Source organism: Harpia harpyja, chromosome 15 (assembly GCF_026419915.1).
Source record: "Harpia harpyja isolate bHarHar1 chromosome 15, bHarHar1 primary haplotype, whole genome shotgun sequence".
NCBI lineage: Eukaryota > Metazoa > Chordata > Aves > Accipitriformes > Accipitridae > Harpia > Harpia harpyja.
Window position 1 is genome coordinate 20,219,338 of NC_068954.1, and position 26,671 is coordinate 20,246,008.

Here is a 26,671-nt window from a genome sequence, read left to right on the forward strand (position 1 = left end):
GTGCTGCAGTGAGAGGTGAGGTATACAATAATAGATGAGAATCTGGTGGTGTTATAACTCTAGGAATGGGAGACTAAAATTGAAGTGTTCAGAGTGGTGCCTCCATCTCCCTTCCATTACTCCAGAAAGAATGGGTCCAGGATGGCAGCACAGGAAAGACTGTGACGTTAAGGACTGCAACTTCTTACCTATCTACACACCTCTAATAAGATTATATATTATTTTAAGAATTCAGTTAACAAAGGGGGAAAGGAAGGGATGGAGCATGGCGAGAGAAAAGATATTGATAAAAATGTGTGTTTAAGTGCATTTAGATCATACATTGTAGTTTAACTTGCTTTAGAGAGAGAGATGCTTCGTGTAGGTTCTGAGAGACTGGGAAATGCACTCAAGTTGAGCATAAGAGGTACTTTGTCCCTCCAAATGGGGTCTTTAACATTGACTTGACTCTGCTGTGTTATCTAAAACATAGGTACATGCAGACATCTGGTATAAAATATTTCCTTAGAGCCTACTACTGCGTTCTTATACTTCAAATGGAAAGTTGTGTATCTAGATGTTAGTGACACTTAATATTGCCTTTTAAATCAAGTGTGTTCACAGATCCTTACAATTTTCTTCTTTTTTTTTTTTTTTTTTTTTCAATTTTAGGATTAAAGAGCCCCTTCAGGACAGTGTAATAGCTACCTATGAAGAACATGAAGATAGCGTATATGCAGTTGAATGGTCCTCAGCAGACCCGTGGCTATTTGCCTCTTTAAGTTATGATGGGAGACTTGTTATTAACAGGGTTCCCAGAGCTCTTAAATATCACATACTGTTATAATTTGTTTGGATTATGGTGGAGTTGTTATCTTGATGTACACAATTGGTAGGTATTGTTTAGGGGGTTTTTCTTTGAGAATCTATTTTTATTAAGTATAAATGTTAAATTTTTGTTAAGAATATCCATACTAATATAGACACTTTCAATCTGCCTTTTGTATTTGCCTTGAAGAACTGTTGCATTTTCTGAAGGCTGTACTAGTTAGATGATTTTCTTTTTTTTTATTTATTTTTTTTATTTTTTTAAATTTTTTTTTTGTTTGCTTGAGGGGCTAATCACTTTGTGAAGTATAAAGTTTCTGGAGATATTGGGTACTTCCCATACTATTGCTTTATTACTTCAGCTTTATGCAAATATAGTGGATTACAGAGGTGGTGTTATGCTGATATAAAACTGGGACAATGTAGGGTGCATGTAGCAGAAGTGATCTACTTGTATACAAGAATAATATTTTATCTTTCTGATATAAGCAGCCTTCTGCTCTTGGCTAGGGCCACATTCTGCTAACTATTCTGGTCATTATTCAATGTTTATGAATACAGTTGGGAATGGTCTTAAAAGGCTTTCTTAATTCAGTCTAATATTTTAAACACTTTTTCTCCCATCTTATGTATCCTAAGAAGAGATGTTAATTGTGAAGGTGAAACCTTCAAAATACATTTTTCATTTAAGCCTTGTGGTAGCATCAACAAAGTACCATCCTGTAATTTGCAAACTAAATGCAATTTTGAGCTATGCGTTGTTATTGGAAACAATATTAGTCTTTACCGAAATCTCTTATATACTCATGGAATGTATTATCCCATGTTTATAGAACTTAGTTGTGCTGTAGTATATTTTGAGGGACTCTGGAGCTATGCGGTTGTTAACCTGAAACATCTCTTTAATATTTGTGAGTAGTCTCTCTTTCTTATCCTTTTGGCTCTGTGCCATTCTGCAGTACGTTGACATGATGTAGCAGGCTTTCAGCTAAGCACAGAATATCCTTTGCTATATCCTACTGTTTGCAATACCTGACCTAGACATTGGTGACTGTCTTGTTACAAATGCTGAGAACAGGCAGATGCTGCCCTGTAGGAGAATGCACAGAAAGCTTGAAATGTTGATGGAAGGCATGGTGAAACATGCCTGTATGTGCTGACACCCCCCCTTTCCCCTTACATAGCTTGCATTAAGATGAAAATTCTGTTGCTTGTTCTTTGTGTACTCAGACTAACTGCAGCAGTAATTATTCCCTGTTGCCTTTTCATCCCTATTATTTCCCATTAACTTCAGAACCTGGGTATGTGCGACAGTGTTGGTTGTGGTAGCATTGTGTAAGACTGCTCTGAAGAAATGGCAATGAACATGGGATGGAAAAATCAATACCAGCCTCTTCCATGATTCCTCTTGTTGCTATGGCAACTGTTGGTGTTAGTGTTGAGGGACAGCCTGCTGCTCGCCTCTGCTTGTCCTTACCCACTCTTGGATTGAAACATGTCCAGAAGTGATTTGTTGTGTATACACAGCTGCTTCTGTGAGAACATGCTTTGAGAGCATCACTGACTGCTATAGGCCAAAACATCCAGAAAAGATGAAAGTTGAGTTCTATTTCTGGCTTTCTTAAAGAGCTTGTTTGGAAGAATTCATAGGAGTGAAGTAATCCAATTAAATCATCTGTACTATTGTTTATATTTGTGTTACAATGCCGCCTGTCTGCTCCAAAATGAATGCTTCATTGGAAATTCTGATGGTCTGATTTTCTGTGTTAAGATTTTAAACTTGTACTATTTCAGATTGTCTCAATCTATAATTAGGCATGAGCTATTCACCTATATACCATAAGAAAAATTACATTTCCAAATCAGTAGTGCCTCCGTTGTCAGAATATCAAAATCCTTGGTTGGGCTGCAGCTTTATATGTGGAGCTTTCAATCTTCAGACGCAAACCTTGTCGGGTTCTACCCCCCTGCCACTTCCCCCCCAGAAAAAACCCCCACCAACCCAAACCTGCAGTATATCTTTAGTATGCAGCAAAACTCTTTAAAACTTTCTTCACATTAGCAATAAAGGTCTAATGAAACTTTATTGTCTGTTAATGTATATGGCTTGCATTGTGAAGGTGACGGGAAATTACATAACAGTATGTGGGATTTGATTTTTAACATGTAATAAATGCAGGACAGATTTCAGACTAATTTTGATGTGGCTGTATTTCCTTTAATATTGTAAGCTTACACAAGCTGGAAAGCTCTGTAAACAAATAAGAAATGTTTTCTTTTGTTTTAGTTTTGTTGAATGTGTATATCACTTAATAGGGAAGAAGAGAGGGGATGAACACTGGGAAGGAAGGGAGTAGCAGGTCGAATTTGAATGAAACACATTACAGTAGAATCAAGAGAGCAGGAAGGGTCAAGTTTTAATCATTTTCAGCTGTCTGTAAAGTGGGATCTGAGCTACATGTACAGCACTGGCAGCGATATGGAAATGACCTTCAGAAAAGGAAGGCTTTTGACAAGGTTTCATCCCAGGCTGTTAGAGAAAGCAAGCTGCTGTAGGATAAGAGGAGGGGTTCAAAGATGGTTAAATAACTGATTAAAAGATAGGAAATAGGAAGCAGGAATAAATCATCACATTTCATGGCAAAAAGAAATTAGCAATGAAGTCTTGTAAGGATCTGTGCCTGGACCGGTGCTTCACAGTATACTCATGACCTTTTTGGCAAAAGGGCTGCATAGAAATATGGCATAGTTTGCAGATGCTGTTCAGAGTAGTAAAGATGACTGAAGAATTATGGAAGGGCCTTACCTCACAGGGTGGTTGGGTGATAAAATGGTAGGTGAAATTCAGTGCAGGAAATGTGAAGTAACAGGTATGGGAGAAAACAGATGTTTTACATAACTACTGGGGACCACCGATATATGGCTATTACTTGGAAGTAAGATCTTAGGGTTTTCATAGATCTTTAAAAGCGTCAGCTTAATAGAGGTTAAAATTTTAATTAAAATGTTGGGAATTACTAGAAAGCAAATAGAGAAGAAAATAAAGAATCGTTAATCCATTAAATAATATATATTTATAAATCTATGGTGTAAGTGCATCTTGAATATTGTGTATAGTTCTGGTTTCTTCCACCTCAAACCCAATGTAGTAAAACTGGGAAAGATTTTAGAGGAGGGTGGTGACAGGAATGATGAATAGCATGCAACACCTGTATGGGGGTAACTAAATAGACTGAAAGGCAAATGGTTGATAGGGAATGATAAAAGTCCATGAAATCAGAAGTGGCAGAGGGAGAGCATGAATAGGGAGTGATTGTTCACTGTCTCTCCTGATACCAGAACTAGAGGTTATTAAATGGAATCTGCATGTGGTGGCTCAAAGCATACAAAATGAGGTGGTCTCAACAGGTGTGAAGGTGAGCTATGGCACTCCTCTTTAACACTCCCTTCCCTCCGCAAAAAAAAAAACACCACCACCCAAAGAAACAAAAAAAATCTCATTAAAGTTTACATGACTTGAAAGAAACTGAACCAGTACTTGAAAGAAACTGAACCAGTACTTGAAAGATGAATCCATTAAAGGCTGCTAAATATAAAGGCATCATCTCTGGCTTAGAAAATCCTTTTAAACCATGAATCACTGGACAGTACAAAGAGTACTGGCAGAGAATCCCTGTGTGCTTGTCCAGTCCTTACCTCCCTGGACATGTGCTATTTGCCAGTAAAGGTAGAAAATAGAAGTTAAAAAAAATAACTTACTCTCTAAAGCTTTGTCTGTAGTGCTGAGACAGCACATTGCTCCTGCATGTTTCTATCTCAGAACTGTTTACTTTGGTTGTAAGTTGTGTTTTAGGGGATTTCAGAAAACACTTATGTCTCAGATGAATTTCTTACAGAATCCCAGTATTATTTCTGGAAACTATCTTGTTGCAAAACACTTCTTGGCAGTAAGACTGTGGAGGCAAGCAGATTTCTGTACAGCAAGGAGTCCATCACCGCTTCAGAAATTCAAATCATGGTCTAACTGATCTCACAGCACTGGGTTGTTTCAATGTCTTATAGAGAATGCTGTTTATACAGTCACATATCAGCATTGGTAAGCATATAATTGTTGTTTTCGAACAAACACCTCTTAATGATTTTTTTTCGTTCTTTGCATACTGTGTCCAGGTAAGAAGCTTTAATAGGTCTTGGTTTTTAAGAAGTGAGTTATGGTATTCCTTAAAAATGTCACGTTTTCAATGTTGCCATCTAAAAACTTGTTTTATTCCAGATTTGGTGCTGAAAATCTTTTCTTTGTCACCAATTTAATATATGTGTCTGGTATGAAATTACAAAAATGCTTGAGACGTGGTATTTTATTCCACAGAAAGTGAATTATTGAAGGAGAAAGGAATTTATAATATTTTTTAAAAGGTTTTGAGCATGATCTAAGTGAAACTGACCAAAGTCAATACAAATCTTGGCCATTTAATGAGAAGCTTGAAATAACAATCTGTTTCACTTGAGCTAAAGATGGTGCTAAGTTCAAATTAAAAAAAAAAAAAGAAAAAAAACCCCACAAAACTGAAAACCACCACCAGACACCAAAAAGTAAAACCTCTCAGTAATGAGCTGGACTTTGCCTGTGATGTCAGCACTAAAATTAGCCTGACCTGTACTGAAGCCCATGACATTAAAAAACTGCTTGTCAACATTAGAATTAATGAAGAACTTGTCAAGTCTACCCATGCCATGCAATACATTTGCTCTAGACCAATTCTCCTTACTTCATACCTTTTTATTTCACAAAGGTGAGTGGAACTAAGAAGCAGTATGAGTGGAAATAAGAAGCCATATTACCTGGATTATGATCAACACTAGTATTAGTTGAAAACAGTGCTTTGTAAAGAAAGAATTAAGCAGCCTGACCAATGTATTTTCCAACTGACAGCAGAAAGCATTAATTCTGTATTTGCCTCTTCATTTGGAATTCCCAAATCTTATAGTATTTGAGACTGAAATTCTGCATCTTGTTTAAGATAGCCTTGAACAGTATTGTCTGACTATAGTCTGACATGGTAAGACACCATGAGGTAGGTATGCCTTTGACATAACTGAAGCAGTGAGAAGTAGGTAATGATAATTGCTAAGATCAGTCAGTATTTGGATACAAGCTCATAGTGCTATAGAGCTGCCATTTGGCTTCACAGAGGACATCAAGGGTTTTTTTGCTTTTTCTAGGGGATATGAAGAAAGTGCTTAGAACGTTGTTGTGGTGCCTGTGGTATGAATGCCATTCTGAGGCTGTGAAGCCATGGATACTCTCCAGAACAATTTGCACATTGCTTCTGCTCATTCCACCTGCCACTCTGGTCAGTGAGGAGCTAGCGAAGTGAGAAGAAAATGATACCCAGAGATTTGGAGAAAAAGACAAAGAAGAAGAAAAAGTAAAAGGAAGACTGGCAAATACAGAGTGAAAAATGAATTGAAAAAGGCAAGATCAGGGAAAGATCAGTTTGGAAAACAGAAATAGGAAAGATGGAAGAAATTGGCAGTAAATGAAGTAAAGAAAAAGATACAGGGGTAAGGACTTAAAAAAAAAAAAAGACTGTTTATTCACTTGTTTTGGCTATGATATTAAAGGTCCTTAAAATTCTTCCATGTTAATCTCCCCATGTTAACTGATTTAAGTGCTGGAGAATTCCTATTTTATATTGCAGCATTTTAATTCTGATATTGGAGATGGTTCATGCAGAATAGTTGCTGTCACATTCTTGTTGATGCATAAGTTATTAGTCCAAACTTGCAGGTTTTAAGGGGTTAGGATTTTTAGCTGGTCATTATTCTTTTCAGTGATCAGGTTGCAACTGCACGTGTGAGCAGTTGTAGTCCATTTCAGTGCAAAGTGAGCATATTGGATAATCAACCTGAGCAGTGTTCTGAGAGGCAGGAAGAAAATTTCAAGTGGGCTGTTTCTTGAGTCACACTAACTAGGTCTGCAAAAGCATGTCTTTGATAGACACTGCTTATCTCCCTGTTTATGACTTTAGGGGAGTGTCCTAGTGAGAACAAGTCAAGATATTAGATGTGATTAATAAAGTATCTGAGGTGCATCCTCCCTTCCACACTGACTTACCTTACAGCAAAAGTATTTTGAGCCGTTCTTGAGAAAATCCCTCCTGTTTTGATGCTACAGCTTTTGATGCTACAGCGGCCCCAACTTCATAAAGTAGTTTTAGTGCTCCAGCACAGAAGATGGCTTTGGGGAGAAAGAGATGAATGAGTCTTACTAATTCCAGGAGCCAAATTCCCAGTGTGGAGACGCATGGCAAATATGTGGGTTGCTGTTGCCCTGGAGCTATAGCAACAGCTGCCAAGCAGCTGGGCTGAGCAGGGAAGACCTCTAATGTACCTTCTCAGCAAATTGTCCATTTATTCTGATGCTGGCCCAAGTTCAGGATTTTGGCAGAAGAAACTATGGAAAAGCTTTTAAACAGAATGAATTTAGAAGAGTATGGGAAACCTTGGAAAACCCAAAGATACCACGTACTAATCGGTAAGTCTAGATGAGCTGAATCCTGGGGCGGTAAAAGACTTGGCAGACAAATTCTCTGAACCACTGCCAGTTTCTAAAAATTTGCAGAGGACTGAGAAGTCAAGACAGACTGGAAAATAGTAGAAATGGTATTGATATTTGGAGCTACGTGGAACAGCAGTGCATGGAGTTGGATAAGGAAATGTGAGGAAACTTTAGCCAAGTTATGAATGTTTTATTTGGGTTTTTTTAATTAGATTTTTTTTTTATAAACACCAGTCAAAATACTAACAAATATCAGAAATGATGTGACTGCATCCATGCAACAAAGTGTGGATTGTCCATTGTGTTACACAGAATAGCCAGAATTAGGATCCGAACATTTGTATGATTTCCCTTACACCTCTCTGTTTTCCAAAGAGGGTGCATAGAATGTAGTATATAAAGGTAAATTTAACTTGTCTTCAAATACACATGAAGAAAAAAACCCTCACATATTCTCTTAGTTTTTCATCATGGGGAAAGAGTTTCTGCTAAAGAAAGTAATGAACCATCTTTTTGACTCTATGCCTGGAAAGTAGGGGATGGGGAAAATACCTGGAACTTGATTTTGCAGAGATTGTGAACAAGAATGATCTGTTTTCCAGCATGTAGTTTGTGGGGTAAAACACTCATTTGAGTACTTCCAGCCATTTCTCAGTATACACATATCAATATTTTGAGCAGAAGTTACCTATCTAAAACTGCTTCTAAAAAAAGGATTATGCTACTCAGGATAATGATATACCAGCACAAACAGGAAAGCATCTTCTTAAAATTAAGAATGTTTCCTTATCGTCGGGAGAGTGGCTGTGTAACACATTTATTTGCAACTACAAAAGGGTTAGCCTTGGGTGCATACATGTCTGCTGATAGCAGCTCGTTGGTAGATGGAGCCATAGATACTTTGATGCTGTTGCGCTTTTTTTCTATAAGTCAACCTGGGTAAAATGGGAGAAACCTTGTAAATATATTATTATTACTGGAAAGCCTATTAGAAAAAGCACAAATGAAAGCTTCATCACAATGGGAGCTGTTTAATCCTTTGCAAAGCAAGTACCAGAGAGCTTCAACAACTGTTCTGACCATCCTGTCAGTTGTGAGTGACGGTTACTTGGATGTGGTTTCCTAGATAGATGCATATTTCTGATCTGTGTTCTAATCATCTGTTTTCAGTGTTAATACTATTTGAATATCTTCAATCTTTTGTTTGAATGATTTGGATAAATGCTGTACAATTTTCTGTTGCAGTTCACAGGCAATTCTTGCAAGACAGAAGGAAAAGCTGCTTTTGTTTTTAAGTCTTCATGCTGCTGTATTGGGAGGTATTCTGGTTTCTGTTCCTGTGTCCTATACCTCAAGGCTCAAATCACAATTTAAATTCTACAGGTTTTGGACTGGTCATTGCTGAGGGCTGAGAAGAGCTACGGATGAAGGCTGAGCATGACCGACGTGTTCATATTCATCAGAAAACGGAGTCAGCTGGAGAGAATGAGGGAGTAATTGTCACAGTGCTCCCTCCCTCACTGCTTGCACAGAAAGACATAGGCTGCAGGGAGGAAGCTACCTGAGGTTATTAAGATTAATACTGCTAGAAATTCCAATCAACTCACACAAGGCTGCTCCTCAAGGCTGTCAGATGCCTACTGCCTTCTCTGATTCAGGCGGGGCCACATAAATTTCAAATTTCCCAACAGAGATTGCTATGATTTATGAGTTTAGGAGGCTGATAAATGTGGTTAGTTGAAGTGTTCATGAAATAATTGAATCAGAATAATTTCAGTCAGCTGTGCTCAATTTAGTTTCTCCGATAACCACAGGAGGGTGCAATTTTGGATTGGGAGCTTCATCTCAAGGATTCCTGTCACAGGAAAGACATTGTGGAACCTGGAATAAGAGCAACTTAATTTTGCTGCCAGGCCTGTATGACAGCCTTATGAGCTGACTTAAGACCCATCAGAATTGGAGAGTAAGTACCTTGAGCTCTTCTGGTATTGCCCATGACAGAGGCTGAGTCAGTTCTGGTTTATGCATTGTGGGATAATGTCTGCTGGGAAGGATAATGAGAGTTTTACTACTTAGTGTTTGAAAACCACTTTGCTGTTCAGTTGGGAGGGCGTTGTTCTGTACACTTGTTAGTAGCAAATTATTTTCAGATGACAAGTTTTATGAACATTTCACTTCTGGGTTTTGTGAATTTTTCTGGAGTGGTGATCAGAATCAGTTCTGTCCTTGCAGTGAAGGGAACACCCATGCACCACTGAAGAGTGTTATATGAAACTTTTAAAAACAAATTTGTCCCTACGAGTTTATCATTTGTCTGCTGTAACTGTCCCACATAGCCGAAAAACAATGATGTTTTGGGTGGATTGTCCTAGAAAGAGTACTGGATGTAAAGGGTGCTGTAAAACAGGAAGGTGAGCAGGTTACAGTGTTGTGATGACTGGCTGTGATCAGTAGAGAATGGGAATGCCAAGCAAGCAGAGCTAGGGAGCATGTGTGTTGCAGACAAATATCTTCCTGTTGTCATGAACAAGACATTTATAATAACCTGAGAGCTGAAAGCAGGGGAGGGTATGTGGGAAAAGGCAGTGGTTTGTGTCTGTGTCTGTGTTAGTCAGTTCAGGTATCTTTTGAAATGTGCAAAGAGACTGCAAGCAGGATACAGGCAAAAATTTAACAGGCTACTGGGTCTAGCACTAGTGTATTCCCCATGTCTGGTGAGACACCTGAAGTGAATTTTGCTGGCCAGGAAGGTGTCGGTAGACTGGGGAAGGGTTGTCCTCTGTGCAGCTTAGAACCGAGTTGTAGAGTTGCCATATTCTAGCTCCATTTATCCCATTAGGATTTTATACCTTTGCATTTTGGTATCTTTTCCCTATTGAATCCTTGAGCTGCTAATGTTTCCCACCGCAACAGTATTATCTCTGTTTGCAATTTTATGTTTATCGTGTGTGGCTTTTCCCCATAGACTTTCAGACAGCCTTTTCTCACAACTCATCAGCTTTCTCAGAAGTCCTAACCATAGCTGGGCAGTATGCCATAGATGACAAAGGGTTGCTGAGAGAGCAGCTTTCCCAAGAGTCCTCATCTGTGTAAGATAAAAATGGGCAGGTTTATTCTATGGTGAGCCAGGAATGTAGGCTGCTGCTAGAGATACATGTTAACCCAGCTGGTTTGTATCAGGATGGATATACCAACTATCATATGACATAACTTGGCCTGCATATGAACTGTTTTCTGGTCACCCATGGCTGAAAAGCTATGGGGTAGGTCCTTTCACCATGTGGTGAAGAACAGCCCTACACTTGCACAGGGAGAAATATGTTTCTCTCTGAGCTGTTATTCTCAAAGTTCCCTTGCCTTGGAGCTCAAACATTTTAGGATTTTTCATAAACTTAAAGTTTATTTTCATTTTTTTATTCTGTCCATGAGCTTCAGTTTGGGGGAGGGGGTGTCAGAATATGGGGGAACCAGTAAGACTTGAGGGTGAGGTATTCTGACTGCATAAAAAGATTTATGACCCTAATGTAAAGTGGTACATGCTTTAGAGCCCATTATGGCAATCTGTGTGGTGGGCTAGATCAGACTTAGGTGTTTCAAACACATCAAGTATTGAAGAAGAAGCTGGTGCACTCAGTTTGTATTCAAAAATAAGTGATATTCTGAATAATGAAGTTTTGCTAAAATTCAGCTACCCAAGTTTGGTGACTTTTCTCTGAGTACATGTTAATTCCTGGAATTAATTCATGATGGTTCTTTTGTCTCTAATGGTGGTTCCTTTTGTCTCCACATAATTTGGTACCATCCCTACCTGCTGTAACTTATTTCTGTAGATCGTATAAACATCTGTTTTCTACAGTTCAAAGAATGTCCTGTGGGGTGCAGGATCTCTTAGTGACATGTGCTCAGTATTGTGCACTGTCCTATCCAGGAATACAGTAGAAGTAAGTTAAGAGAAAAACGTTTGCTAAGGTTTTACCTACTTCCTAACTGCTGAGCAGTGAAAAAGGGAAGATGCTTCAATGAATAACTCTTACTGAATCTCCTTGCTGAGGTGTCCTTGCCATGCTGTGGCAGAGAAGGGTGGGGAGGACATTGTGAAAAATCTGCTGCTTCATCGAGATGTGGATATAAACCACAGAACGTTTTCCAAATCAAATTTGGACTTGGGGCTTAGCATAAAATCAGGGCACAAAATAACTACACTGTGCAGAAAATGTTAATAGAAGAAGCCAGGATTACAGTAATGCATTCTGTGTGGTCTTTGGTGAGTAGAGAACAGCAGAAGGGCATGTGGCAGGACTGTCTCACTTGTGTTTTTGCTTCTACTGCTGTGAAAAGCATTTTCAATACTTGCATAATTTAGAGCATGACATTACGATTTTCAAAGCTTCAAATTGGAGTAAAGCATTTACATAATCTAATTAAATCATGTAAATGTTTTATGATAATATTCAAGTAAGTGCAAAACTTGTTCCGCAGATGCATCCCATTCTTAGGCCATTGGGGAAACCCAATTTACGCATGCAGATGTATGTTTCTAACCCTGCATGCTCTGGGAGGTCAACAGGGTACTTACTGAACGCTCTGTTCTTAGTATAACCTCTGAAGCCTGCTTCGCAGAGCATCATCTTTCCAAGAAGCTTGAAGGTAAGCTGGTACCAGAGGGAAAGGCAAAGCAGATTTAAAAGGCTACTTGCAACCTCTTATAATTTGAACGAAAGCGATGCTACTGCAGTATGTAATAAATTGCTTCCATTTCAGTGAACATTAAAATAATCCCATGGTGACCCTCTTAGCAGCAGTCCTGCCACATGTAGTATCAGATCTCACAAAGCATGCATCGTACTTGGATGGGAAGCTACCAGGGGAAGCCCCACAAATCCTCCTGATGACTGTTGGGTTTGTTTTTGCCTCTGGCTGCACTAGCTCACAAAATATTGGAAGCACTTGGCCAGCATCCGTGATGAGAGATGCTGTCTTGTAGTGAGATCATTTAAATAATTTTTTTTATCAGCACATTCTCACTAAGCCATCCCCAACAGTAGTTCTTAGTGAATCCTATCTTTGCTAGGCCATACTACTGCAATAAGCAAGTGAATTGAATCCTAATTTTCTAAATGTAGCCAAGCTAATGCTAAGCTAGTACTAATGAGATTCTTTTAGGAAGTACAGCACTGCTTTGCTAAAGTGAATTTGTGTAACTGGCAGACGTAGGTTCTTCCAAGACCAGGTCCCTGTCTGCTTTAAATAGGCTCCTTGCATTGACTTCTATTAGTGCCATACTGATTTACTCTAACTGATGACAGAAATGTGTGTGTATACACTTCCAGGTGTTCTGTGCTTTCACAGTAATTATAATGGTTAGGAAGCACTTGGACATTACCTGTGCCAGGCTGTTGATGAAGCCCTTGTGCTGTTAGAAACATAGGACTGACTGCACACATGGTGTTGACCTGGTTTGTGCATACACTGTGACTGTGGTGAGCCCAGCAGCTCTGATTTTTATCTGAAAATATGGATGTTTTAAGGGACGCCTGGATCTAACATACATCTAAATCTGGGGATTCTATTATTTACTTTCACAGTACATAATAATATCCAAAGTTTGTAAATTAGTTTGGAGCTCAGTGATATAGAAAGCTCTGAATATGTGAAAGTCATTGCTAAAGTAGCTCACAGAAAGGTGAAATATATCAGTAGTGAATTAAGTCTTCGCTAATTAGACATAGAAATCTAATTACTTTGCAAATTTTTCATCTAATTTTTAAGGGAGTAAAGCTAGTGTAAATTTAAAATGGAAGCCGAGATGTTCAGCACGTAGTGTTAACTGCCAAGGAGAACAACACAGTGACCTTATTTGCAGCTGCACATGCATCATGTGTAGGAATGCCTGTCATAGCCATAATGATTTAACGTCAGGGCAGGCCTATATTTCTTGGTTCTTCCTCCGCAGTGTAGGCAGTTTCCTTTATAGGTGGAATGGGAAGCTGTAGGTGTTTCTGGTGAAAAATTGTAATGCTAGAGAGGTGCCCTTTACTACAAATCCAGCACTGTTTGCTTTAGTTCACCTCCTGAAAAAGAATTTGCAAAGTCATAGCCTGGGGAATGAAGTCACAGGTGGGTGAAATTTAAGTTTTGGCATGGTTGGATTCCGCTTTTTTGGATTACTTAGCTGTTGATTATACAATGTTTAAGCATAGTAGGTGACATTGGGGAAGTTTAAAGCTGTTGAATGTTTTTTAAGGTGCAAAGACTATTTCATTGCAGAAAAGAATGCTTTTAGTTTAGAACCTGCAATAGTTTGGCCATAGTAGATACTTTACATTTAGACATGAAAGTTCATAGAGCTAAGTTTAACTCCAAACACTAAGACATTTACTTTAGTTCAGCTATTCATTATTAAAACATTTTGTAAGAGTACAGGTATTAACTGCCACTAAATATCCTGTGTGAACTGCTGTTAATAGCTCCATGATAAAATCCCTTTCAATTACCTTTCAATACTATATTGACTTTGAGCCTGATATATCACCTATTTAAACTCTACTAAAGGATCTCAGGTGGCAATCTTTAAAAATGTGTGGGCACTTATGTGTCAGGCTTTGTAAGCACACGATCCACAAGCATCTGTGGTCATGGGATCACTTCTGAAGTCCACAACTGCTCTGTTAAACTATTCATGGTTTGTATTCCTGTCACTGCTCACCTCAGGCATCCACACTTCAACAGGAGGCAGAGCATTTAAGTCAGCTTTTTTAATTGCTAAAAATCATAATTTAGGTTGCAGATTGGTGGTGTTAGTAAATTTTTGTTTCCAAATTATTGTAATTTTTGAGAAGAATTTGATCTGAAAAATTTGGGAGAAGGTAGACTAAATGGAAGAACAGCTAAGACAAACTTTAATCCTTTCTACACACATACAGAAAACTTTTTCAACCTTAGCAATATCCCCAGATGTATATTAACTATCTCTGCAACTATGAGATGCAGCTCATAAAACAGAATTATTTTAAGAGAAATAAATGCTGAGGAGTAAAATGAACAGTGGGGAGTCTTTCTCTGTTTGTCACAATGTATCCAGCGAAAATACAAGGTAGCAAGTTTAAAACAAAAATACTTTTTATCATAGCAGAAAATTTTCATGGTGGAACTCACCACTGATGGAGTGAAAACCAAAGGAAGAAAAGAATTAAAAAAGGCTTAGGCATGTTCATGGACAATAGTTTCAAGGGTGGCTATCATAGCAACTAGTCCCCACACAACTTTTGTCTCCAGAGTCTTTACTCTGGATTGCTGGGAACTGAACAGGTGATACTGTGGAACTGGCCATGTTCCTTTGTATTGGAGCACTTCTACTGGCCTGTCGTGGAGGTAGGGTATGGGTTAGATGTCTTAAAAATAATGTAGTGCAGCTATACTCTGTCTTCCCTAGGAGTGCAATCTGACCTCCATAAATAACCGTTTCCTTACTTAGAGCTATGCTCTTCTCCACATTTTAAATAATAATTTTGATTTATTAAATGTGTGTGCATGTGTGTATTTGGATCATGAAACTATATAACCCTGTCTGGGGCATGTATGAAAACTACTGTCACCATATAAGTACAACCAGGGGAAGGTGAGCCTGATACAAAGCTCATTGATGATGACAAAACCTTTGCTGTGGCTGCAGTAGTTGTTAGGTTAGTTTCAGTATTTGTAAAATAGTTATGTCTGTTCTACCAAGGTGTACGAGCTGAGGTTTGCACTTGCAGAGTTGATAAATCCATGAAACAAGGTAAATTTGTGTTTAAGTCATTGGAGAATCATCATTAACATTGTCTGTTTGAACAGAAAAGAATACCTAACCAAATATTAGTAGCAAGAGAAAGACTACTTCATTTTTTTTTCCTGTACTTCTGCATGTTTCATAACAAAAATCTTAACATTGTGTCTTGCCAAAATTTAGAAAATTATTCTTAAATATCCTATACACCAAAAGGCAATCTTTCTCAGTATTCAACTTCTTTGTTGACTTCAGTTTAAAAAAAAAAAAAAATCTGAACTGTGTTTAAGTTTTTTTTTTTTTATTACTTTTTTAGTATAAAGCAGAAACTACTACAGCATAGGGGATAGAAATTCTCCTTTTGGTGCAGAGCCGTGATATTCCATTACTCTGAATTCAAAACCAGCTCAACCAAGGTTGTTCACACTTGGGCTGGGTGCAGGGGAAGAGGGGAGAAGCTTTTTTTACTACGCAGCAACAGCATTATTAGTGTTATTCTTTTCTAGTCTAAAGTGGGAGAAACTTTTACCACATTATGTTATATTATTGATCCTGATATTTTTCTAGATTGTGTGGGCTGTAGCTGAAGCTTTTGGGCATTGAACACTTTCTGTGTTCAAACAGGAAGGACTCTGACAATCGAGTATAAAATATGAAAGGTGTGACAGTTTTCAGGTCAACTGTAAAAGGATAATAAACTGATCTTAAGAAAATACATGCTAACCCAGACTCATGGCCCCATCTGATGTAAAACTATATAGATTCAGTGACTTGGAATGAGTTGCCCTGTTTCTTTTAATTCTTTGTCTTGCTTTCCCTTCTGTCTGCTCCAGTCCACCACTGCAGATAAAATGTTTACTTCTCATAAGAATATGGCCCCTGTTGCAAGGGAACAAATTTGGGGTTTAATTTAATTTTCTAGTCTTTGTCTTTAATTTTTTTATGCATAGGCTTGGAAATGAGACCAACATTTCCATTGGGCAAGAAGAATTCATTTGAGTCTTACCCAAAAAAATGATAGCGAACCCAACTCTAGTGTCTTTGGCTGTGTACCTGCAACTGCTTAAGAGAGTGAAGCAGCCACATGGAAATATTGCCTCTCCTGGAGGAGAGCATAAATTGATTTGTATTAAAAAATTTCTGTGATGCTTCATCTCTGGTTTGTTGCCACCAGTTATTTTTAACCATGACAATTCCAAAATGTAAAAAGAACTAATTTGATCACGTATTTGTGTTTGTCTTTGTACATTGTTCCCAGCATAAGATAGCCTGGTTACAAAGGAAGAATTAGTTCTGTCTTTCTAGAGACTGGCATAGGTTCATTCAGAATTTTTTCTGAAGTTTGTGATACACTTGTTAATGCAACCTTAGCATGTTCACTGAAGCTTTTTAGCATGTTCACTACTTTTCTTTTTGCTGCTATCTTTTAAGATGGTTTTACAAATGCTATAGTTAGTGTCGCTGACAGCGCACTTAACATGAATAAAACAAGAGGGCATGGTCTAACCTTCAATAAACCCTGAGTCTAACATGACTCCTCTCTTGTCCTTGATCAGACTGATTGGCGTGTTATTCTAGTTGGCTGTAGCTTAAAATGATAACTGTATATTTTTCTTGTATCTTGGGAATGCTCTGGGTTCTCTTAATATTGGTATTCTGAATATAGAATCTGTTTTGTCCTCTACAACTACAGTGTCTGTACACATAACATGATTAATTTTGTTTGCATAATAACCAACTGTAACAGAGAGAAAGAAGGATCCCCACTGTAATAACAGGAAACTAAGGCACAAGGTGGTTTAAGTGATTTACTTGGGTAAATTGAACAGAAGATGTTTGTGGCTGTGCCTGAAAATGTACCCCAGGGTGTTGAGATTCTGTCCAGAAACTCAGTTTTTAGGTCATCCTTTATAGTGTTATAGAAACATTACATTCTGTTGATATTTATTAATGGCATCATGGTTCAGGGAAACACCTGTTGGTACAGTTTTATGTTAGATAAATGTGTAATTGGAAGAGAATAGTTAGATGGTTAGTGCCCAGATGTTACTTGAGTCAGTCTGAGTCAGTTCAGCAGCCAAGAACATCCTTACCAAAGCACAATGGCTATTTAGAGATGGAAACAAGCTGTCTCGTGTGCTTCATAGCTGGTTGTAGGTCATGGAGCTGTTTGCCATGCTCTATGATCACAGTCTCATCAGTTTTTCTTTCACCCCTGGAGAACACAAAGATCAGCTGAAATGAACAGAACAGCAACGCATTATAAGAATAAAACCTCTGCACTGTAATTCAGAATTAAATAGTCTATCATGATCTACTCATGCAAAGTATGGTCAGTTACTGCTCTGCTATGGTGGCATGTGATCTTAAGTGTTGGGAAGGGAGTTTAATTAAAAAAAATACTTCAGTGCATCTGGCAATGGAAAAAAATTAATTTTGTTTAATTTTTAATCAGGCAGCCTGAGACAACCACTGAGCACTACTTGACAATTAGAATACTAATGAACTACACACTGGGTTAGCCTGTTTTTAAAGGACAGCAAACAATGCACTCAGAGTTGAGGGATTCTATTTTGTTCCAGTCAGACCTTTGCATACCTACCTTCTCACTTTGTAAGAATTCAGGAAATGTTTGCCTTGTTGTCTTCTTTAAAAATCCTACCCCATGGTTAATTATTTTTCAAATGCAAAAAGCACAGAAAGTGGTAAGTGGCTTTCTTGAAGGCATTCTTGAAAAATATATAAACAATGTAAAACATTAGTCTTCACTGTTTGGGGCACCTTAAGTGCCTTAAGCATTTTCTTTTTGTTTGTTTGTTTTCATTCTTTCTCTAAGGTATTTGCAACTCTCTACCATTCTGCAACAGTTTGAAGTCTTTGGTTTTCATGCTTTCTATAAATTAGATATTGTAGTTATTGCTCTATAGCATGCAATTTCACAAAAGATAGTCAGGTTGAAGGAAGAAATAAATTGCCCATGCCTAAAGTGTTTATTTCTTATAACCTTTATAAGCAGCTATCTATAGCAAGCCTGAATATAGTAGGAAAAGCTTAATGAATTCAAATGAGTTCTGAAACATAAATTAAGTAGCCTAACCATCCATAGTACCCATGTCATACTGGCCTCACTGCGAAATGGGTATTTTATTGCCCCCTCTATGTCACATTGTCAAGCAGAATGATATAATTATACCCTAGCTGGGATGAAGGATTCGCACCAGCTCACATTAGACTCTCTCTTCCAGTTCCAGCTTTAAAAGTTTGTGGAGGCTGTAGCTGACTGTTCTGGGACGTCATCCTTTCGGATGGGCTCCTTTCATTTGCTCTTCCGGCCGTGGCTGCTGAAATCTGAACTCCGGCGCTTCCCTGAGGCCCTGACCCGAGGCTTGGCTCTCGGCACGTTAGGTGTTGAGGCAATGCCTGGGGCAGATGTTTGCTGAGGGTCGCAAAACAGCTTGGGGGTGCTGGCAGCTTTGTGTAGTCCAGGGCCCCAGAAAACCAGGCTTGCTGCGTCTCCTCTCAGTAGCAGAAGCCGAGTTGAGGCGAGGCCGTTAGCGCTAAGAGGAGGGAGGCCAGCGTTACCCAAAGTAGAGTCGTTGGCCTGCACGCCTTGTGCTTCCAGCGGGGAGGAGAGTGACAGGCCTGACTCTTCAGGGCTTTTGGTCCTCTTTTCAATGAGCTCTTCGTTCTCCTGTCCTTCTCTCCTGGCAGCAGGAGCCATCAGTAGCCAGCACCTCAGGCCTGGGAGGCGAAACACAGTTCACTGCTGAGCTCAGCAGATTCCTGGTTTGCCCTGGTCCCTGTACTTGCTGCCCTGCATTTGCAGGATCGGTTTGGTCCCATTGTAGCCTCTTCTACTCCGGCTCTGAAGGTGTTGCTGTGGGAGGCAGAGCCAAGTCTACAGCAGGGAATACCATTTCCCTAACTGGATCGAAAGGACACCAACCAGGGATGGAAATACGTCTAAGGTGGGGCATGTCAGCTTGTTTAGTGAGTTATACTGTTACCTGTTGAGAAAGAGGCATGCCTGAACTTCTAATGACGTGAGTAAACTTTTGTTCCAATACCTAGCAAACAAGCTGAAGCCCAAATCATCTGGGTCAAACTGGGACATACCAAGCCAACAGCTGTTGCTCTTAAAGGAGAGGTTTGCTCACCAGTTGTGAATTTGCTTGTGAGACAATGCATCGGGAAGTTTTCTGTTTACAAAGGGCTGCTTAAATTTGATTTCTCTGTACGATTGAAACAATCTTGCCTCTACTTAGCAAAAACAGCGTGTGAGAAAATTCTGATCCATATCATCATTCTGATATTTTTTCCATAATACTGTGCTGAACTAAAAAATTTTAGTAAATGAAAGCAAGAGTTTTGATTTTTTTCAGGTTTTCTGTATAACCTAGAAATTAGAACTTTAAAAATTGAGAAAGTTGAAATCAAACCTCAAAATTAGATTTGCTAAAACAACACAGGTCAATTTCTATCATGCCAGTATGTAAAAATAATCTGGCTTATATTTTTCTGCATATTGTACCTCCATTGAAAAGATATAACCTTCATTTAAGAGCTTACAGTGACTTATATATGCATTCCTTGTGTCAAGGGGTTGAATTTCTGTTAGGATTTCTCCTTACACAATTCCCAGTTCTGGGGGCTGTAATTGGTTTTCCTGTTTCTTTGGAATGCACAAAAAAGTCTGTCTTTTGCGGACTGGGAGAATTAGTAGGGAGTACTTTGCTGTAGATAGTGGTTTTATATTTCAAGAGAAGATGCTTTTTTAACAGTTGGTTTGATGTGGAATCCAGGCTGTGTGGTAAAATATAGATCTATCAGTAGAAGCCCTTTTTCTTTGGATGCCCATAAAAACTTTCTTTCTTTGATTAGATAAATAATGTTACCATTGTATTTTCATATTCTTTAATTTTTTGCCTCATCTGACATTACTTCAGGAATAGAAAATTATGTGAGCAGTCATTGTACAGTAACAGTGTTATGTGCAGCTAGGTAAATTCTCATGCAGTGAGGAATAGCCATCGTTTTCTTTTAGTTGTATATACTAAACAATTAAAAGAAAAAAATAACAATTAACACAGGAGAGACAGAATATTGCCTAAATATGATAAGCACTCTTTTGGAATATAGAAGCACTTGGCCATATGTTGGAAATAAAACTCCACCCCACTTAAACTGCTAGCACCAGTAAATGAAGACCACTGTGTTCGAAGAAGTATTTAATATGTAGCTAAGATGAAATAGGAAACTAAGATTAAGTGAGGAACCTTTCTAAGATCTTGCCTGGGATGTGAACAATCCAGCTGTGAAAGTGGGAGGTAAAGAGTATGGAAGAAGAAGTTCTGAGAAGAATCTGGAGAATACCTAGAAGGTGTGGCAGTCCATGGATGACGAGGTTTTCATTGTCAACTAGGGTCAGATGAGCAGGAAGCCATGCATTTTAAATAATAAAAACTTATAAACAGAAACTCACTGGAATGAGAATAAGAACTTCATATCCTGTTCAGTATCTTGGTTTTACTCCTGCAAAAGTCAATATGTGTGATCTAGTACATGATAAAGATGGAACCAGTGCCGAAGAGGCGGAAAAGGAAGAGGTGTGGTGTCACATTGAGGAGTTACTCATGCAAAGGCAATGCTCCAGCTTGCTCCTGTATGAGGTCGCTGCTCCTCCTGGGCAGGGATGTGAGGTGGGAGCTGCTGGTTTTTCGGAAATCTGCTGAACAGTTAGGTCTTGCCTCTGTGTGAGGCAGTGGTTACTGCTAGTGTTAAAGTGCGACTATTTGCCAGAGACAGTGAAAGAATAACATTGGTGGGAATTAGGAATTATCTCCCTTGATGCCAGTAGTCTAAGCAGGCACTCCGGCTTCATTTGGTTTTTCTAGTGAAGGTGTAATAATATATTGAGGTACCATGCTGGGCAAAGCAAGATAAGTAACATTTCCTTGTTTAGCAAGCTGAGACTGTCTTCAGCTAGATAATAGAGACTTTTCCCCTTTTCCTTCCCCAACCTCTGCTCTCTTGGCCATCAGAAGAGTTACAGTGAAAGCAACTGCACATTTATTGCTGCTCGGACCACTGTGCCGCTCTATGGTGATTGGACTACTCTGTCATTGTAATCTATTTGTCAACCTTGCTGCAGTGTATGTATGTGAAAGCTACCTGGCATGTCTGACAGTGCAGGAGAAGCCAAAGGTTTTGTGGTTTACAGGTGGCATTTTTTATGGCTTCTGTATAGCGAGTTTAGTCCCTGTACTTAATCAGCTGAGGCATGCTAAACCAGGAATATTGGTGAGGCATTCTTTTTTTATTATTATTTTAAATGTCTTGAAATGAATTTAAAAAACCCTCTTAAATTCTGTTTTCAATCACCATAAATCAACCTTGATGCTAAGACGAGTTGTTTAATATAGAAGCATCAGTTTTAGATGGGAAAGCAAGGCACTGGTTACTGTTCACAATTCTTTGTTAATGCATCCAGATCTCGTAGCAAGCCATATGTTTTGCTGAAGCCTATAGCTTTTCATAGGAAGGTGTGTATCTGAAGCGCTCATCAGAAGACACTAAAAAAAGAGAAATTTTTATTTCTTTAAATGTACTAGTCAGAGGAAGTGGAACAAAATAGTACAGCTCAGTGTTTTGTACTAAGAGTGAGCAGTATTAATCAAAAGTCAAATTCAGTTGCCTGACTAGTTATAAGACAATCCTCTGAATGTTATTCCCTTTCTTGGGAAAAAGGGATTTTGGTTACTTGCACACGAATAGTTCTAGGCTGAGGTCTTAAAGAAATCTGCAGTATTCACAACTAAAAACATTAAAACAGTATACTTGGACTACTGTCCTCCTACTCTGAAGATGGTCAGCAATTTTAAATGTATCAAATTATCCTTTTTTTTTCCTACATAAATTAACTGTGTTGTGTTACATTAGCCATTGGAAACACTTTGGAAAACTGTCAGAAAAGAATTTGGTACATTCTTCTTTTTACAGTAGAGGAAAGGTTTTGATAAATGTACTTATGTACAAAATCAAGTATGTATTTAAGTTGCTAGTTGTCTTCATGCAGGTGATACTTTTCCTCATAGGGGTTCTTAAAGTACTCTGTAAAGTAATTTCATCCCTTCTTGAAGGGTTATGTATTATTGGTGGTCTCATGTTTGTGCAAATATATTAAAATTTGCCTATGAGGCAATGCTCTCAGTTGAAATACAGTTCTTTCAAGGAGATAATATATTGTTAAGAATTTAACTGTAGAAAAAATAAACCCATTATCTGTTGTCAAGATTGCACAGGATTCTTCTGCTTAGCAAATTTGTGTTGTTTATAAAGACAAGCTTAAGTGAATCAAATCCATACATGGAAGTAAAGGTTTCTCCAGAAGTCCCAAGCAGACCTTGACTGGAATATGACTGAAAATGAACAAAATGAGAGCGAGACTGTTTATAACCAGGTCTCTCTAATACCTGCTTCAAGGCATCAATCAGATTATCTTCTAAACTGAATAAACAAACTTGCAGAGCAGTACAATATACCTAAAAGTTCATTCAAATATACCCATATAAGAAAGGGAGAGAAGTTATACCACCATATAAATATGATATAAATAATATAAACATAAACATAACATCACATCTAATCACATCTCTAAATGTGATGTTGAGTGAGATTATAGACAGTAGTTTGAAGACTGAACCAATATTCTTTTGACATTGTGTTGATTTCAGTTGCTTTGCTTATTCCGCAGATATGTTTTAACATGCAGATTAGGAATGACTGTTTTAGGAGAATGATGTGTATATAACTAACATCTGGAAAATGCACTTAGATGCCACTGTCATGAGCACATAACAATATCTGGCTAGACATAAAAGACCTGATGAGCAAACTCAAAACATCCACCAGCTTCTTTTGAGAAAAGCTGCATCACATGATGCTGTTGGAAAATGAGAGAGGGCGATTCTTCATTGTTTGGAAAAATGAGCCAGGTCTGTTCATTGAGGAGAGCAAAACTGCAAGTTTCAGGCAAGTTGAGCACATTTTCAATGCAATCAGATCTTGCATCCACAGATACATGCACAGAAATGTAGCTGCTATCTTTCCAGTGGCTGAGGCAGCAATGTTAATAGGTTCCAAGCACAGACAAGCACTATCTGTTTCCAGAAAAAAAGCGCAGTAATTGGAAACAATTAGGAGAGTGTACACTGAATACAAAATAAGTTGAATAGTTAGCCTGCTTGTGCTGCTTGATCAGTTTCATATTGCTGTGAGACCTGGAGAGAGCGTGTTCAGTCCAGCAAAATTCTCCTTGGGTGCTTGGGAGTTAGAGCTACATCTCTTGACATCTTTAGTTTGCTTCCTCCTTCTGACCCTAAATGCAGCCAGGGATATTAGAAGGAGTAAATGTGGGGAGATTTGCAAGCTGGCTTCTTTTCTGTTATCCCAGGGTGAATATATAACATCCTTCCCTCTCGGCCCTGTTTTTCACCAGACATAGGATGGTTGAGCAACTGAGATTATCTCTGTCCTGCGATCTGAATCCAGTAAATCAACTGAACTTAAAGACATCCATTCCTTGGTCTCAGAGGGAAGCTCAGAGAAGACCTCCATTGATTTCAGTGTTAGGAATTTCAATTAACAGCATTTAAGTCCAAAAATAGATTTAAATAGGAGGCGGGGATTTAAAAGAAAATCTCTAGTTCTGTAAGCAGGCACGCTTAATAAACAAAAATTATTATGGAAAAGCTGTATAGCTACACTTTTTAATTACTCAACATTTTAGAGTACACTTCTTGTTCAAAAAGGCATCACACAGCACCATTTCTAGAGTTGTTTCTTTTGTTTGTTGTGTATTTAGGTTTACACTTGTTTAGCTCAACAGGTAACTTTTTTTTGCCATTTCAGTTGTGCCAGATTTATATAGCTATGGGAAAGAGCTGGACTCTTTCTAGTGTATGTTTTTGTTTTGTTACAAGTCTGGTAGCAGTTAAGTGGAAATTTTACTCTGGAAAATGACTAGAAGAAATAGTTTCCTGGTCATTTATTAACTGTTCATAAACCACTCTATGATCACATCATCCTTGTTATTCCGAACATGTCTGTACCAAAGGATGATTTCCAGATTACTTTGGGGGGCTATGGATAATTGAGAAAGAAACCTTGCTGTGTGAAAACATAGCCTGTTGGATGAGGTGTTTGGGGTTTTTTTTGTAGTTATTTGCTAGAGCAAAACTGTATCTTAAGAGTTTTCAGGATTGTGAATAATACATAACAATCACTGAATTTGACAGTTATTGTGAATGAAAATTTGGGGGGGGATCAAAGGTGTGTTATAACCACTTCTCTTATTCAGCTTATTTAAATAGAGATTTTTTAGATTATGACTTTGACTGTGTACAAAACCCCAGTTGTCCTCTGTTTTAAATCAAAATGGAGAATAACCAGAGAGAATTAAGTTGTCATCAGTAAAACATAAAGCAAAAAACTCGGTGCCTAATGATAGGGTTTTCAGAAGGCAGTTTGCTACTCAGACCAGTGGTGGGAGGAAGAACTAGTATGAGAGTATCTGTGCGTTTGTGACAGAGCGTGTTCTAGTCTGATACATAAGGAAAATGTCGAGTAGCAATTCTTTTACCTTAGGACTCTCATGCTCTTCAGCAGGGACTTCAGGTGATGGGTGAATAATTGAGTGTAATTATTTTGGGGAATCTCTGTCTGAAGGTTAGACTCTACCTGTCATGTTTTATCTGTAACTCATTTTTCCCTTCCTTTCTGTTCTTATCTCACATTATTTTGAGCTGCCATGGTGTTGCTTGGTTGTGATGTACTCGGTATGGATGCCACAATACAGAATGGTGCGCCAAACCTCAACCAAATTAATTTAATTGGGCACATACCACAAATTTTTGGGGAGAAAAGTCTTGAGGCTTAACAAGGAATGGTATTGTATCTCCCTGATACTTGGAAATGAGTTCAGAACAATTTTAATGAAATAAGGAAACTTTGCTTGAGCATCTTATCTTTGTCTGCAAACTCCTTTGGCTTTGATACATTCCAAGGATTGAAGTTAACAGTTTCTCTGTTGAGTCTGTTCAGTTTTTAGTTTGTGTTTTCACTTGTAAAGTGAATAAAGCATCTATATATTTATAAGCTGCACTACCATGGCCTTCAGCAAACATTGCAGTTGATTAAAACATTGGGCAGAGCAGGTTTATCTGACTCCAATTCATCAGCATCCAGAGGTTATGAACCTCAGCTTATTAGGGCTGTATTAATGATGTGATTAATGGTATAGTACTTCTTCCTTCCAGTTTTGCTCTGGAAGTTGACTTCCATAGCAACAGGTCATCATCAGGGAAAATTCTGGGGTAAAGTCTATTAATGATTCCCATCTTAAGGCTGGAAACTGAATCATATTGGAAATTCACACTTGGCAGTTAGAACCGAACCCTTACTAGAAAACACATTATTAGAAAGGGAAAGAAGGATGGGGCATAAGTTTCATTCTGCTAAAAGAGCAAAACTGAAATGTGTGTCTCTTCTCTGTATTTGTTTTTTTTGGGGGGGGTAGGGTTTTTTCCCTACTTTTGCTTTCAAAGATGCAAACAGTGTTCGCCGATATTTGGGACTACCACTTCCATAAACACACTCTTTTAGAACAAAAAATGTTGAATCAGTGTCCACTGTACAACAGACTGTGTTTATACAGAGGAAATGTACATGTGTGACACAATGCCCTTAAGAGAGAAGACGGTAGTTTATTGTTTTGGAAAACTGCCTTGGAAGAGACTTGGAGAAGCCATCCTTGTGCCCCAAGTAGGATTACATTGTCATTTCTATTTTGTAGGTCATCAGTGATGCAAAATGCATAGCTTCCCTTGACAATCTGTTCCAGTGCTTCATTATTATTCTCAATGGAGTGGCTTTCCTAAAATTTATCCTGGCTCTTTCTGGTTGGCATTTGAGGCCATTACTACTTGTTCTGTCCATCACTGGTATGGAGAACAGATTATTTTCTTACTTCTGTTTTTTTCCTATTTTATGGCTCAGGTTTTCCAGCTCTGATAGTTCTTGTTGCTCTTTTTTTGAATGTCTCCTGTTTGTTCACATCTTCCTTGAATATCCAAAACCATTGTCCAGTGTTATGCTTGTATTCATAGATTGAAAATAGGCCCCAGCTGACGCCCCCCCCCTTTTTTTAATTTTTTAAAAATTTTTTAACAGAACTGTTACTAATCAACTTTTCTTTATCTTATATTTGTGGTTGAGTAATCACTGTTTCTCCAGCTTGTTAAAACCTATTTGAATCCTTCTGCAGTCCTCCAACATACTTGAAATCCCTCTTATTGTCAGGAATATTTTCTTCTATCTATCATCTAGGTTGTTAAGAGAAATGCTGAAAAAGACTGAACCCTGGACAGACCCTTTGAAGCACCACTCAATACATCTTTCTGTTTGACAGTGAGACATTGGTCCTCCATGGGTACAGTTATCTAATTTCTGTTTTCAAATTTCATCATGACTTACTGAAG

The 26,671-nt window shown here is 38.3% G+C and overlaps 1 protein-coding gene across 6 annotated transcripts in view; it reads left to right on the plus strand.

The window, feature by feature from the left end:
* Positions 1 to 14,392, plus strand: part of EIPR1 (EARP complex and GARP complex interacting protein 1) — a 108,976-nt gene extending 94,584 nt beyond the window's left edge. For 3 of the 6 annotated variants that reach the window (XM_052809189.1, XM_052809192.1, XM_052809193.1), the window contains one exon: positions 652 to 3,003. In XM_052809189.1, the coding sequence (XP_052665149.1) occupies positions 652 to 826 (175 nt within the window). In that variant the 3' untranslated portion in view covers positions 827 to 3,003. Of the gene's footprint in view, positions 1 to 651; positions 3,004 to 4,703 lie in introns of those variants that run through there. The other 3 variants (XR_008238445.1, XM_052809191.1, XM_052809190.1) reach the window with 3 other exon arrangements.
* The last annotated feature ends 12,279 nt before the right edge of the window (positions 14,393 to 26,671 follow it).